At 42.2% G+C, this 16,183-nt stretch overlaps 1 protein-coding gene across 1 annotated transcript in view; it reads right to left on the bottom strand.

Annotated features, from left to right (window-relative positions):
- LOC104601859 (uncharacterized) overlaps window positions 1-15,605 on the bottom strand; it is a 36,353-nt gene extending 20,748 nt beyond the window's left edge. The window contains exons 1-3 of the mRNA XM_010265350.3: window positions 15,370-15,605; window positions 14,145-14,216; window positions 13,994-14,068 (exon numbers count right to left, since the gene is read on the bottom strand). Of these exons, the coding sequence (XP_010263652.1) occupies window positions 13,994-14,068; window positions 14,145-14,216; window positions 15,370-15,396 (174 nt within the window). The 5' untranslated portion in view covers window positions 15,397-15,605. The remainder of the gene's footprint in view (window positions 1-13,993; window positions 14,069-14,144; window positions 14,217-15,369) is intronic.
- Between the last annotated feature and the right edge of the window lie 578 nt (window positions 15,606-16,183).

Genomic DNA, 16,183 nt, shown 5'->3' with positions numbered 1-16,183 from the left:
TTCAATCTGAAGAAAGTAGGCGGAGTGTGATGGTTACAACTGAGGGGGAGCAACAGGTAGCTTTGGTTGCAATGGGTAATAACAATCTGGGGAAGAAAAGTGACTCTAAGAAGGCTGATGATAAAGACAAGTTTTTTTGTACCCATTGTTGGCGCTTGCGACATACACGTGACACATGTTGAGAAATTCACGGGAAGCGCAAGTGGGCAGTGAAGAACCAAGAACAAGATAAAGTGCAAGGTTAGAAGAAGTCGAATACAACACATAATGCAGCACATGTGACAACCCAAGATACTCAAGTTGTTGGTACTACCCGGGACCACTTTACTAGTTCTGACCCCAAGGAAGATATCATGAATTCCTTCAGAGATCACTTGGAGTCACATGGTAGGGCTTTGCAACAGATGGATAGTTCAATTACTGGTACTCCTACTTCATTTGCATCTACATCAGGTAATGCGGCTTCTACATTCCATGTCACCACTACTACTGATTCCCCTTGGATCATTGACTCAGGGGCATCTAACCACATGACCAGTAAGCCAAATTTATTTCAGACTTGTAGCCTTTTGTTAGGAAAGGATAAAGTGAGGCTTGCAGATGGATCATTCTCCTCCATTGCAGACCAAGGATCAATATCCCTTCCCCATGGCCTTAACCTAAATAGTGTGTTGCATGTTCCCCAACTTCCTATAAATTTGTTTTCAATCAGTAGCATCACAAACTCTTTAAACTGTAGTGTAACCTTTTTCCTTGGTTCATGTGTTTTTCAGGATCTAACTTCTGGGAGGACAATTGGTAGAGGAAGCCTAGTGGATGGTCTTTATATTCTCGACAATAAAGCTGGTCTCTCAGTGTTGTCCTCGAAGTCATATAGTCAGTCAAATAAGAGTCAAATTTTTTTGTGGCATAGTCGGTTAGGTCGTGTTTCTTTTGAAATAGTGAAGTCTTTGTTTCCATTTTTATTTCAGTCATGTCCAGTGTCCGATTTCCAGTGTCAAACATGTCAGTTGAGCAAACAATGTAGAACAACCTTTCATTCAATTAATAAAAGATCCAGTTTTCCTTTTCATATTGTGTATTCTGATGTATGGGGGCCTGCTACTATAATCTCTGAGGGCAGGTATAAGTACTTTATCACCTTGATCGATGATTTCTCTCGCTATACATGGGTATTCCTGATGTGTAACAGAGATGAAGTTCCAAAGATCGTGCAAGATTTCCAGCGGATGGTGTTTACGCAGTTCCATGTTGAAATACAGATCTTTCAATCAGATAATGCCAAGGAATACTTCCATTGTGAGCTTAATGAGTTCTTTGCCTCCCATGGATCTATTCATAGGAGCTCATGTGCAAGAACACCGCAACAAAATGGTGTTGTCGAAAGAAAAAACTCACCTTCTTGAGGTAGCTTGAGGGATGATGTTACCAATGTTTTAAAACGCGGAGGCATGACGCGAGGCGTTCCACTACCTAGAGGCGTGAGGCGTGAGGCATGAGGCGTGAGGCGTAAGCCTCCTTAAGAGGAGGGGGGTTAGGAAGAGGATGAAGAGGAAGGGGGGATCTCATTTTTTCTTTATTTTTAATAAAAATCTTTTATATTAAGAAGAATAAAGATGCATAACATTAGTTCAAAGGGGGCAAGGGGCAAACCACTTTCTTTCTCCTTATCTTTGCTTCCCTTCCCTTTCCTTTCCTTTTCTCTTTTTTTTCTTCTCTTTCTTTTTCTTTCTCTTCCCTTTCTTTTCCTTTCCTTTCCTTTCCTTTTTTTTCTTTTTTTCTTTCTTTTTATATCAAATGTGCATGAGGCACATGAGGCGTACGCTAACGCCTCTGGCATACGCTTCAGGGCATTTTGGGAGGCGCACCTCCAGGCGTACGCCGCCCACACCTTTTAAAACACTGGATGTTACACATGAATGTTTCAAAAAGGTTTTGGATGGATGCTATACTTGCAGCCACTTATGTCATCAACCGCATGCCCTCTAGAGTTCTGAATTGCATGGCCCCTCATCAGTTGTTGTTCCCTCAGTCCCCTCTATTTTCCATTCCCATGAGTCTTTGGTTGCCATGCTTTTGTCCTTGATTTGTCTCCGTCTCAGGGAAAGTTAGACCCTGGGTCCACTCCTTGTATCTTTCTGGGGTATCCCTCCTCTCAAAAGGGGTATTGGTGCTTTGATCTCGTTAGTCATAAATTTTTTGTCTCTATGGATGTGTCTTTCTTTGAGTCTAAACCATTCTTCCCTGCTTCTCCTCAGGGGGAGAGTAGTGTGGAAGAGAAGCAGGTTCAAGTCCGCCAAGTCTCTCTTCCTTCTATTCCGAACCTAGCCCCCTTTCGTGTCTTCCAACGTACACGCCGTAGAGATCAACAATGTGACAGAGATGTGGAACTACCAAACATTGAGCATCCGACACCGTCAAACTCCCAGGAGGTAAGTCCAAACCCTGTTATACCTATTGACACCCCTGCTCCTACTGTGGATGACCTTGACATTCCTATTTCTCAAAGAAAGGGAGTCAGGTCATGCACTACCAAACACTTCATCACCTAGTATGTCTCCTATGTTCACATTTCCCCCTCATACTAAGCCTTCCTATTTGCAGTTGATTGCATCCCTGTACCCAAAAATGTTGCAGAAGCCTTAAATTACCCTGAATGGACAGATGCTATGAAGGAGGAGATTAATGCCCTTATAAAAATCAAACTTGGGAATTAGTGGATCTTCCAAGGGGGAAAGACCCAATGGGGTGTAAGTGGGTATTTACAGTTAAGCACAAGGCGGACGGGACAGTTGAAAGGTATAAAGCAAGATTAGTAGCCTGTTAGTGGTGTTAGTGAAGGAGTATTTCGGTCTTTGTACTTGTTGAGAATGTTGATGTGTACTGTTATGTTAGTTCGAGTGCCTCTTACTTAAAGAAGGGCACTTAAGTCTTTTCCAATAAGTTAATAATATAATAACAGGTCTGGCCGAATCTAGGGATAACTTTTTTCTCTAATTCGAACCAGCCTTTCTCTCTTTCCTCTCTTTTCTCTCTTCCTCTTTCCTCTCCTACTTCTTGCTGTTTACTTTACAGTCAATGAACAAAACAGAATTCTAGGGCAGGTCAAACTTTAACATGGTATCAAAGCGAGGTTCAACAAATCAGACTTGCTAGAATTCTGTCTTCTGCACATTCGAATTAGGGTTTCTCTTGGGTTCTCAGCTGTGAGTTGGAGACTGGGAAAAGGGCTGAAAAGGAGTGATCGCCCTCTTCCCTAGGAGGTTCCTATGCCTCCGATTGTGTCGTTGGTGATTGGTTGTTGTGGTTTCTAAGCCCTAGTTAGGGCTGGTATGTGTGGTGCAGTGGTGTCTCAGCCCTTCGTGTGGTTGGTCTTCAGGCGATGAGGTAAAGTTTTTTTTATGCATATTATCTGTTATGGAATACATGAGAGGTGTAGTACAGTTCGCATGATGGGTTTTCAGATTGCAGTATGCTAGGGTTTATGCTAGAGTTATTTTTTCTGGTTTGTGTGTGATTCGAAGGGCAATAGTGTCTACTTAATGGTGTTGCAGTTTTCAAAACTTAATACTGCTGAAATCAGTGTGCAGACTTCGGTGAGTAGGGTTTGTGGTGTTGCAGTTCTCAGCATTTAATACTGCTGAAACCAGTGTGCAGATTTCGGTGAGTAGGGTTTGTGGTGTTGCAGTTCTCAGCATTTATTACTGTTGAAATCAGTGTGCAGATTTCGGTGAAGTGTCTGTGTGTAGTGTGCAGTGTGTAGTGCTCATAATTCAGTGCTCAGAATTCAGTGATAAGGGAGTTCGGCAATGGTAGATAATAGTGATAGTAAACCTAGTGTCATGATATCTACTGACTACCTGAATGTCCAAATGACCTCCATTAAACTGAATGGAGAGAATTATGTCCCTTGGGCCAAGTCTGTAGAGGTTTTTCTGAAGGCGAAGAAGAAAGTGAAGCATATAAGAGAGGAGAAACCCCCCGCTAATTCTCAAGAGTATGAAGACTGGAAACAGGAAGATGCACAGATCATTACATGGTTGTGGAACAGTATGGAACCCAAAATCAGTGTGAACTTCATGTTTCTTGACACAGCCAAAGAGGTGTGGGATCATGCTAAGAAACTGTATTCAGGTCAGGATAATACCACTAGGGTATATCAACTGTATCAGGAATACTTCAATCTGCAACAGGGAAATCAGAACCTTGAGGAGTACTATGCCAGTGTGAGGAATATCCGTAATGAGTTAAATGTCTATCATCCTCTCACTTCTGATGTCAAAGTTCAACAGCAACAGCGAGAGCAGCTTGATGTGACACGGTTTCTGGTGGGGCTGAAGTCTGAGTATGAACCAGTACGAGCCCAGATACTAGGGGGATCTGCTCTTCCAGCTTCAGAGGAGGTGTTTGCTCGTCTTCGGAGGGCTTCCATTGGATCTATGGATTCTAATGTCTCCGATAAATCAGCATTCGCAGTGTCGAGAGGTCGAGGTGGCAGAAGTGGGGCTCGAGGAGCCCAGTCTGGCAGGAGTGGTAGTGGTGGATCTACACATATCCGTGGTGGTGGTCGTACTGGAGGCAGAGATTCAGGGGGAGCTCGTGGTAGAGGACGTGGCTCGGGTTCACGGAAGTGTACTCATTGTGGTTTGGATGGACATACCATTAACTACTGCTATGACTTACATGGTCCTCCCTCGACGTGGGCCAACCATGCCATGACTAGTGACACCAGTTTCAGCTCTAGACAGGAGAACCGGTCAGCTGACCCGATGCCTTCTACTCCCTCAGATGGTCCAGGCAAGGAGATGGTGAGTGTTCCTCGGGACGAGTATGAGAGGTTTGTTCAATCCAAGTCGCAGCAGAACACAGCTTCCTTTGCACACTCAAGTATGGCTTGTTTGGCATCCACACCCAACCCCTGGATTATTGACTCTGGGGCCTCCGATCACATGACGGGAACTCCAGGTGTGTTTTCATCTCTCACTCATTGCTCGACATCACAATCTGTTACCCTTGCTAATGGCTCCACATCATCTATATGTGGTGTTGATAATGTTGACCTAGACCCTGTATCCCTATCCTCTATTTTATATGTACCTAAGCTTCCATTTAATCTTATGTCTGTTAGTAAGCTGACCAAGTCCCTTAAGTGATCCATCACTTTTTACCCTTCTATGCGTGTTTTTCAGGATCTCAAGACGGGGATGAAGATTGGTGGAGGGCATGAAGCCGATGGACTGTATTATCTTGATGGTGGTGGACGAACGTCAACGGCCCTTCAGTCATCCATTTCTCCTCTCCAGTGGCATTGTAGATTTGGTCATCCTTCGCTGAAAATGTTGCAGTCCTTAGTCCCTTCATTGAGTCAACTTTCTGTTTTAGATTGTGAGTCATGTCAATTTGGGAAACACCATCGTGTTCCCTTTCGTTCTAGGGTCGATAACCGTGTGTCGAGTCTTTTTTCTTTAATTCATTCAGATGTTTAGGGTCCTTATAAAGTGATGTCATATAATGGATACCGATATTTTGTTATTTTTGTTGATGACTGTTCAAGAATGACGTGGCTCTATTTAATGAAAGAAAGAAGTGAATTATTTGCCATCTTCCAGAAATTTTATGCTAAGATCCGTAATCAATTTGGTGTTCACATCAAAATTTTCCGTGCTGATAATGGTCGTGAATACTTGTCTTCATCTTTTCAAGAATACTTGGACCAACATGGCATTATACACCAAACTTCATATACCTACACTCCGCAACAAAATGGGGTTGCTGAGAGAAAGAACCGCCATCTTGTAGAAACGGCACGCTCCCTCATGCACCACATGAATGTTCCCAAAATCTTTTGGAGCGATGCAATGCTCACCTCTTGTTTCTTAATTAATCGGATGCCCACGTCTATCCTTGATGGTCGTTCTCCTTTTAGTGCCTTATTTCCCAACATGTCTCTGTTTCCACTTTCTCCTTAGGTATTTGGGTGTGTCTGCTTCGTTCATAATCTGGGTCCCGGGACTGACAAGTTAGATGCACATTCCCTGAAGTGTATCTTCCTTGGCTATTCCCGCACTCAGAAAGGGTACAAGTGTTATCATCCCAGTTCTCGTTGTTCCTTGGTATGTGCTGATGTTACATTCTTCGAGTCTACTCCGTTCTTCGTGGGGTCCGGTGCTGCTGCTTCCTCTACATCACCACCTCCTCTTCCTCTTCCTGTGGTTGATCCACCTTCTCTGGTTCCAGTCATGCCTACGTCCTTGCCTCCAATGCCACCGTCGGTTGACCGTCCACCCATCCGTCACGTGTATACACATCGCCCGCGTGTACCAACTGCAGCTCCTCCAGCTTCATCACCGTCGACAGATCCGGCTCCAGCTCCGACCTAGATCTTCCTATTGCCTTCCGGAAAGGTAAACGTACTTGCACCCTTCACCTTATTTCCAATTTTGTTTCACTTACCCACCTCTCCGCCTCCCATCGCCAGTTCATCTCTTTGTTATCCTCCGTGGTTGTTCCTAAGGATGTCCAGGAAGCCCTTACCTCTCCAGAGTGGTGCTGTGCTATGGAAGAAGAGCTCTCTGCTCTGCATCATAACCACACTTGGGATCTCACCGCTCTCCCTCCTGGGAAGCAGGCTGTCGGTTGTAAGTGGGTGTATAGTGTTAAGTACTTGCCAGATGGTCGTGTTGAGCGCCTGAAGGCGCGACTGGTTGCCAAAGGGTACTCCCAAACCTATGGCATTGACTACACAGAGACATTCTCCCCAGTTGCAAAGATAGGGTCAGTTCGTGTCGTCATCTCCCTTACAGCTATGTATGATTAGCCTCTCCATCAGCTAGATATCAAAAATGCTTTTTTGCATGGTGATTTGCTCGAGGAGGTCTACATGGAGCAACCACCAGGGTTTGTTGCTCAGGGGGAGGATGGTAAGGTATGCAGACTTAAGAAGGCTATTTATGGACTTAAACAGTCCCCTCGAGCATGGTTTGGTAGGTTCAGTGAGGTGGTCAAGAAGTTTGGTATGAAACAGTGCCAAGTTGATCACTCTGTCTTCAGTTTTGACTCGTCGGCAGACAAAATAATATTGGTGGTGTATGTGGATGATATCGTTGTGACTGGGAATGATAAAATGGGCATTGACAGATTGAAGGGATTCCTACAGGAACACTTTCAGACAAAGGACCTTGGCAAGTTGAAATACTTTTTGGGCATAGAGGTAGCAAGATCTAAGCATGGCATTAATTTGTGTCAGAGGAAATATGTGCTTGATTTACTGGAAGAAACAGGGTTGTTGGGTACTAAACCAGCTGAGACACCTATGGAAACAAATACGAGGTTGAGTAGTGATATAGATGAAGTATTTGAAGACCCTGGCAGATACCGACGACTTGTAGGCAAACTAAACTATCTAACCATTACTCGGCCAGATATTTCATTTGCGGTTAGTGTGGTGAGTCAGTTCATGCAGAAACCTTTGGTCCCACATTGGAATGCAGTGCTAAGGATTGTGAGGTATCTGAAAGGAGCTCCTGGTCGTGGTTTGCTGTATAGGAGTGGTGGAAAACTGGTAGTAGAAGGATACACCGATGCTAATTGGGCAAGTTCTATGTCTGATAGACGATCTACCACAGGCTATTGCACCTTTCTGGGGGGTAACCTGGTAACGTGGAAAAATAAGAAGCAAACAGTTGTGGCAAGAAGCAGTGCAGAAGCAGAATATAGGGCCATGGCACATATTGCTTGTGAATTAGTGTGGCTGAGGAACCTTCTACAGGAGATAGGATATGACATCAGTACTCCAATGAAGCTCTAATGTGACAATCAGGCAGCGGTTCATATCTCTTCCAATCCGGTGTTTCATGAAAGAACCAAGCACATCGAAGTTGACTGTCATTTTGTGAGAGAGAAGGTGCTGAATGGGGTGATAGAAACTGCATATGTTAGTACGGGAAACCAGTGGGCAGACTTGTTTACAAAAGGTTTGAGTCGGGGGAGAGTGGACTACATATGTAACAAGTTGGGATTATATGATATATACTCACCAGCTTGAGGGGGAGTGTTAGTGGTGTTAGTGAAGGGGTATTTCGGTCTTTGTACTTGTTGAGAATGTTGATGTGTACTGTTATGTTAGTTCGAGTGCCTCTTACTTAAAGAAGGGCACTTAAGTCTTTTCCAATAAGTTAATAATATAATAACAGGTCTGGTCGAATCTAGGGATAACTTTTTTCTCTAATTCGAACCAGCCTTTCTCTCTTTCCTCTCTTTTCTCTCTTCCTCTTTCCTCTCCTACTTCTTGTTGTTTACTTTACAGTCAACGAACAAGATAGAATTCTAGGGCAGGTCAAACTTTAACATAGCCAAAGGGTACACTCAAGTGTACGGAGTTGACTATAATGAGACATTTGCTCCAGTAGCTAAGATGAACTCAATTCGAGTTTTTCTATCATTAGCTGTTAATCTTGATTGGGAATTGCATCAACTAGACATTAAGAATGCCTTTTTAAATGGTGACCTAGAGGAGGAGGTGTACACGGTTCAACCCTCAGGATTCTGTGTCAAGGGAAGTGAGAATAAGGTGTGTAAGCTAAGAAAGTCTCTCTATGGTTTGAAACAATCTCCCAGGGCTTGGTTCAGTAAGTTTCATATGGCAGTTCAGCAAGTAGGGTTCAAGCAATGTCAGTCCGATCACACACTCTTTGTGAAGAGATGTCAGGAATGGGTTGCTGTTTTGATAGTGTATGTGGATGATATCATCATCACAGGAAATTGGAGTTCAGAAATACAACAATTGAAATAACTCCTTGCATCTAAATTTGAAGTGAAAGATCTAGGTCCTCTAAAGTATTTTCTTGGAATTGAAGTTGCCCACTCTAAAAGGGGTATCTTCATTTCTCAAAGGAAGTACACTATTGATCTGTTACAAGACACAAGCAAGTTAATTGCAAGACCAGCAGATACTCCTACGAATGTTGATCATAAATTGGGTAACTGTGACAGTGAACCTCTGAAAGATGTAAAACAGTTTCAAAGGTTAGTGGGAAAGTTAATTTATTTGTCCATGACTCATCCAGACATTGCTTATTCAGTTGGTGTCCTAAGCCAATTCATGCACTCTCCTAGGAAACCTCATTTGGAGGCAGCAGAGAGAGTTCTTAGATACTTAAAAAAGTATCCAGGAACAGGTCTACTATTCAATAAGTATAATCATCTAAAGATACTTAAAAAAGTATCCAGGAACAGGTCTACTATTCAATAAGTATAATCATCTAAAGGTGCAAGTCTTTACAGATTCTAATTGGGCAGGTGCTGTGGATGACAGAAAATCCACATGTGGGTATTGCACATTTGTGAGAGGAAACCTAGTGACTTAGAAAAGCAAGAAACAAAGTGTGGTAGCAAGGTCAAGTGCTGAAGCGAAGTATAGAGCTATGGCACATGGGGTGGCTGAAGTTCTTTGGCTAAAAAAATCTTCTAGGGGAGCTTGGAGTTGTTGTTCATAATCCTATGTCTCTTTACTATGACAATAAGGCAGCCATTAACATCGCTAACAATCCTGTCCTACATGAGAGGACCAAGCACATTGAAGTGGACAAACACTTTATAAGGGAAAAATTAAAAAAAAAGGGGAATTTGCATCCCTTATGTCAACTCCAAGGAGCAACTTGTTGACGTCCTCACAAAAGGACTTCCATACTCGCGGCACAATGAGTTGTATGACAAGTTGGGCATGATAAACATATACAGCTCAACTTGAGGGGGAGTGTTGTGAAACTTATTTTGGTATGCTGTTAGTATGCTATCAGCCTAGTCAACCTAGGTGCTGTCAACTAGTTCCTTTTTTTCTTTTTTGTTATTTGTTCATTATTATGAATTGCCACCAAAGGCATTCTTGTAATTACTAGTCTTATTATGTTAAGAGAATATAAATAAGAAGTTGGTAGTCAGCCAACCCCTTTTTATCTTTAGTTCTCAATCAAACCTCTCTTCTCTTTTCTCTCTCTCTTCTCTTTCTCTCTCTTCTCTCTCTCTCTCTTTTCTTCTCTTCTCAATCGAACACAAGGGCCAAGAGTCTGAACAAAGCGAGTACAACCAAAGGTTTTAAGAGGAATGGAAAACAACTCTTTATCAGGATATAAAAGAGTGAATGGAGGTTTCATGTCAAGAACCCGTGAAGGAATTTGGTTTATGAGATATACAGTAGTGAGAATGGCATCTCCCCAGAAACGTATAGGCACATTAGAGTTAAATATGATGCTTCTAGCCACCTCCAATATGTGCCTATTCTTTCTCTCAGCAACCCCATTCTGCTAAGGTGTATGAGGTCAAGTACTCTGGTGGATAATCCCATGGTCAAGGAAATATGAAGCTAGTGGTGTTGTGAAGTACTCTTTCGCATTAACGGATCTGAAAATTTTGATTTTTACCCCAAACTGGGTTAGAATCATTTGATGAAAGATCATGGTCAAGGTAGGAACCACATCTCGAGAACGTATCAAGTAAACCCAAGAAAAGCAGGTATAGTCATCAACAAACAGCAAGAAATATTTGTACCCCCCCATAACAGTGATGTGATAAGGTCCCCAAACATCGGTATGCACAATGTCAAAAGGAATACTACTTCTTTTATTACTCAATGAATAGTGGTATGGACCTTGTGGGAAGAGAGAAATGTCAGAATCTTCCAAGAGAAAGAAAGGGGCAAACAACAAATTGTGGTGTGTAATGACTAGGGTAATACACTGGCTACAAATGGTGGAACTATTCAAAATTTTCACATTTGATGATATTTGGAGGAATTGGTCTTTAATGGCTTCTAGCTCAATGCAGAAGGTTATGGCAAGGTTGCCTTGGGCTCCTCCCATTGAAGGATTTTGAAATTAAACTTCGATGGGAGTAATCAAGGCAACCCAGGCCCAGCTGGAATACGAGGGGTCATTAGAGACAAGGAAGGAAACTTAAGAGCACTCTTCTCAGGACTAGTAGGGAATGGAGACTCCTTAAAGGCAGAATTGTACGCAGCCCTACAAGGTGTATAGATTGCATGAGAGTTAGGATTGGAAAATTTGGTGATAGAAGGGGACTCCAAGGTGGTGGTGGGTTGGCTATAAAACCCATATTCAGTGATCTGGGTTTACAGAAATTAATTGAAGAAATTCAAATGGTTAACTCAGTAGATGGAGGTAACTATACAGTGGGTGGGGAGGGAGGGAGGCAAATGCTTTTGCTAATTCTCTAGCTAAACAAGGGGTAACTAGGGAACAATTGTACTGGGCCCAATTGTAACTTTATGATGCTTCTATATCAATGAGTGAGGCTACACCTCATGCCTCATATTGGGATGCTTGTAACGAACTATTTATCATTCGCTTCTAATGAAATCAATTGAATTTTATCTATCAAAAAAAAGAATAGGTTGTTCTACAATGCTTTGCAAGCTCACAACTTTCAAATTTCAAATTGGACATCTGTATAGACTCAAACAAAGTAGGAAACAAACTTTTCAAAGACCTAAAAGATAATTGACCCAATCGGTTATGCCAAAGCATAACTTGACTAACAGACTGAGAAACAAAAGAGACCCCCTAACTTCACTATCTTCCTAGTGAGAGCTCCCTCCAAGTAGATAGATCTAATTCGTCCCACGGCCAGTCCCAATCACCTTCCTTGTCTCCAAATCTTGAAAAACACATCGATCAGGAAAAAAAGCCACTGAACAATTCTGGCTTTGGTAATGCTACTAACTGAAAGCAAATTAGTACTAAGTTTAGGAACATGCAAAATTGAAGACAAGGAAATGACATTAGACAACTTGATGTCTCCCTTGCCAGAAATGGGAACAAGAGAGCCATCAGCAGTAGACACTTTGTCTCTGCCAGAGGATAAGTGATAGGTAGTAAACAGTGAGGGCAAGATAGTCATATGATCAGATGCACCTAAGTCTATCACCCAACAATGTTCAGCATTACCTGGGCTGAAGCATGATAAGTTGAGGCCCGTGTACCTGAATGAGCAAAAGCTGAGGTGAGAGGAGTTGATGTTATTACTGACGGCTGAGATGATGGTGTTGAATTACCAACTTCATTTTCCAACTGAGTCAGAGAAGCCCAGACAGCAGCTAGAGTGTCTAGTAATGCGGCTCTTGTGCCCGATGAGGTTGCACAATCAGTAGTAACAGTCACATTAGCATTCCCCTTTTTGTTTCTAAGTTTTGCTGGAACTAAATGGGGATGTAACTTCCAACAGGTTTCTTTAGTATGCTTAGGTTTCTTGCAATGTTCACCTACTAGGTCCCTCTTGTCTTCCTTCTTCATATCTCTCTCCTTACCACCCCCAAACTTAGGTTTAGTTGCTGCCAAGGCTGATTCAAGGGGCTGGTGCTGCAACATAACCTTCCTTCTACTCTCTTCACTGTGCACCAAGGAGTAGGCTTGTGATAAGGTCACATTGTCTCTTGTTCAAAGTTGCTATCTCACAATGTCATACTCAGAATTCAAACCAGCTAGGAACTCAAACACCCTATTAGTTTCAACTTGCTTTCTGTAAGTCTGTGCATCCTTCTGACTTTCAGACTCAATTGTTTCTAAATGATCAATTTCATGACATAAGGATTTCAATGTTGAAAAATAAACCGAGATTGGTTTCTCTCCTTGCTTAAGGTTATTTACCTCACATTTCGGCTCATAAGCCCTAGCAACATTAAGGGGTTGGGAGTAGGTCTCTTTAATAATATCCCAAATTTCCTTAGCTGTTTTTGCCCATAAATAGTTTCGACTGATATGTGGCTGCATGGAGTTGCATAGACATGTCATAACCAAATAGTTCTCCTAAACCCATTTGGCATATATTTGGTCCTCCATGGCTGGTTACTTCACATCCCCCAACAAATAATTCAGTTTCCCTCTACCCCCAATGGCCATCATGGCTGATTGGGCCCACTCCAACTAGTTTGATCCATCAAACTTGACAATGGTAATCCAAAAACTGTTCTCAGGCATGCTACCAGTACCACCAGCTACCAAAAAACTTTCCCCTTGGTTCTTAAGCTCCATTGCTGTCAGCCCTTTTCAGTTTATAGGTCAAAACACAACTCTTATAACTCAAATAGGTCAAAACAGCAGACCTAGAAGGTTCAGCCACCACCCAGAAAAGAGAAAACAGACTTCATAAATCTTCAGAGTCCAGAACAACCCACTCTTGAAAGCTGAAACAGGTCTAAAAAAAAATGCCCTAGAATTGGCAGCAAACAAAACTTTAGGGTTTCAGTCCTAGAAACCCTAAAACTGGTCGTAGGTTAGAAGGAAACCCTAAAAAACTGAGAAAACTCAAAATCTCCCAGCCGCACCTCCCAGACTGATAAAAAGAGAAACTTTCTACGTTCGATCTCAAGAAAAGATACTATCTTACCCAGAAAAAATCAGCCGCCACCTTCAAACCAAAATTGGAACCCTAAAACTAGGTTTCTTCCTTTCTTCTGATTCTTCCTGATCGCTGAACATTCTCCAAGGTTCTACAAGTCCTTGGGCATCAATTGCACACTGCCAGCAACCTCCAAGAACCAGCCAATGATCATATCTCTGCTGAAACTTCCAACCCTAGGAAGTTCTTATGTAGTCGACCATATTAGACTATCATAAGAATTCCTAGGTTGGCTCTGATACCATGTAGTCGAATAGGACTACAATCAGTCCTAGGTTTAATGTCCAATTAACAAAGAAAGATTGAGAAAAGAGAAGAAGAGAAGAGAAGAAGAATTCGAAGAAGAGACTTACAAAAGGGAGAGACAATTAACTGCCGCCCCACTCTTACAATTTATATTAATTCTCAAATAAAAGTAAAAGGGCTGAATTACCCTTACTGCTTACATGGCAAAAAATAAAAGAAACTAATAATTATAAAATGAAATAACTACCAACTAACAACTGAAATAACTAACTGCTAACTACAGTCATACAAGTGCAGTACAGTGGGGGCCACATCAGTGTTCTCTACAAACTCATACCTTTGCCTCAGCTAAAGCCATTACTAAATCCTCTGGATGTTCCTTTCGAATTGCCTTCTCATCTATATCTGCAGTCTAGATCACAAGCCATATTAAACTTCTGGTTTCCATAGACAATGAGAGAAAGAACAAGTGTATGTCGAGAACCTACCATTATAGTGAACTTATACCCCATTTCAGTTAAAATATTTTGGCGAGTCATTGACTTGGACCCCAGGATTATCTGTTCCATGTGAAATCATATCAAAGTGTTGAGAAATATACATATTCCAAACAATGAATTTTCAATTTTTTTAAAAGTTCTACAAGAACTGAAGCAATCGAATATTACATATATGAGTTTGTACATGGATATTCACATAGAGTTTCTCTTCCCATGAAGAAGGTGGACACAGTCTGTGATATGAATGAAATGAGCAGAACTACGTGGGCAATAATTAATATTATCCCGTTGCTACTTGCAACAGCCTGGAGATTACTCCTATTTTGTATATCTGATAAAGCGCCTACGTTTTACAAGGTAGAAAACTAAATTAGCTGCAGTTATGTAAAAAAGGCCATTACCAATGTTGGTCACTGCTACCTGGGGGTATTGGGAGGGGTAGACTGGGTAGGGTCCTAACCTTCCCCATTTGTCACAAAAAGTAGCCACCCTCAGACTCAAACCTGTTATCTCACTCTTGTCAACCTGAGATTTTATCATTACACCAAGTAATGGTAACGGTCCCTTCCAGTTAATTGCCCATTTCCACTAGCACAATGCCGAAGCCCTTCAAAATGAAGGATTATCGTCAATTGCCAGGAACATTTCAACTGAGGTGACAGCAACCTAACATTCGTTGGTTCAGGACCTGTGACCACATTTAACTCTACCAATTTGTTTCTTCATGAACAGTGTAAAATTCTTTGTTTTCCCAGTAATGCATTTTTTTCCATGTCATTTGACTCTCTTTGTATCTCCCGCTCCATACTTCATGGAATAAATGAAACCCAAAGTGGAGACTATATGTCCAACTCAACTGAGCCCTTTAATCATTATCTCTACTTCAACCCATGTCCTTTTTTGTGTAGTATGCCCCTAGCTCTTCTTGACCCTTCGAATTGTAACAGATGAATTCTTCTCACTGATGTCGTAGACTATTATAAAGACATAAGTTTTTGGAGGGGAAACACTAGTTGGTTACAAGAGAGTGATTTTCATCCAAAGACCGTATACAACATGAGCATCACCTGAGTAAGTTAAAACTAAATTTTTGCACAGTATATCCATAGGAACAGAAAAAGGAAATTCATGGAAGTCGATAAGAAACGTAGAGATACGAATAGCAGAAAGATAGTAGAGGGGCAGAGTATTTTCCAAGTATGGAGGACGCTACCTTGAAGGAAGCAGTATCTGTAGCCATCTATCTCTATCTCGCTGTTTCCTCCTCTTGTTATCTCTTATGCCCGGAGCTAAACGGAAGCACTACTACTTGATATGCGCACGAACCCTCTGAAGTTCAAGCTTTTCTTTCAGTTCAGGGGAAAGACGGAAGAGATCTGTACGGCACAGCGGGCGCGAGACAGGGTATATACTGCGTAGACCAATCACCGAGATAGGCTGGGAGTGTGGAGAGATGAGAACCCCAAGAGGATTGATGACCAAGATTCGAACCAGGGTTTTCCGGTTCAACCTGATGACAAGAAACCTGGAAGGATCGGCCAACCCGACCAACTTAGCCACGTCATCTTTCATGTGGGTCAATGTTGAAATGTCACACGAGGATTGGCCAACCCTACCCGATGGGTACCCGCCCCTACCCTCCCTAGAGGTGTAAATCGGGCCAGGCCACCCGGCACGACACGATGGCACACGAGCCATGCCAGGCCTGGCACAATGGTCTGTGTCATGCTGGGCCTAGGGTTTTAGGTCCGTGGGTCATGCTGCCCGCGGCCTGGGGCACGGCCCATATATACTATTTATGTATATAATATATAATATATAATATAAGAGAAAAATACAAGCATGCCCATTGTAGAAATCTAAACACCAGGCTAGCCCATACAGAATTTACAACTACTTTCTAATTCAACTTTTCAAATTATAAGACTGATTCCCACACCATGTAAGCATCACACTTCTACCTAAGCTTTTCATGTGACATGGCAATCCAACTCGGATTACATGTCAAAATGACATTTATTTAAAAT

This window comes from Nelumbo nucifera, chromosome 1 (assembly GCF_055504915.1).
Source record: "Nelumbo nucifera cultivar China Antique chromosome 1, China Antique-T2T, whole genome shotgun sequence".
NCBI lineage: Eukaryota > Viridiplantae > Streptophyta > Magnoliopsida > Proteales > Nelumbonaceae > Nelumbo > Nelumbo nucifera.
Note: the sequence above shows the minus strand (reverse complement) of the source record. Positions and strands in the feature narration are given on the sequence as shown.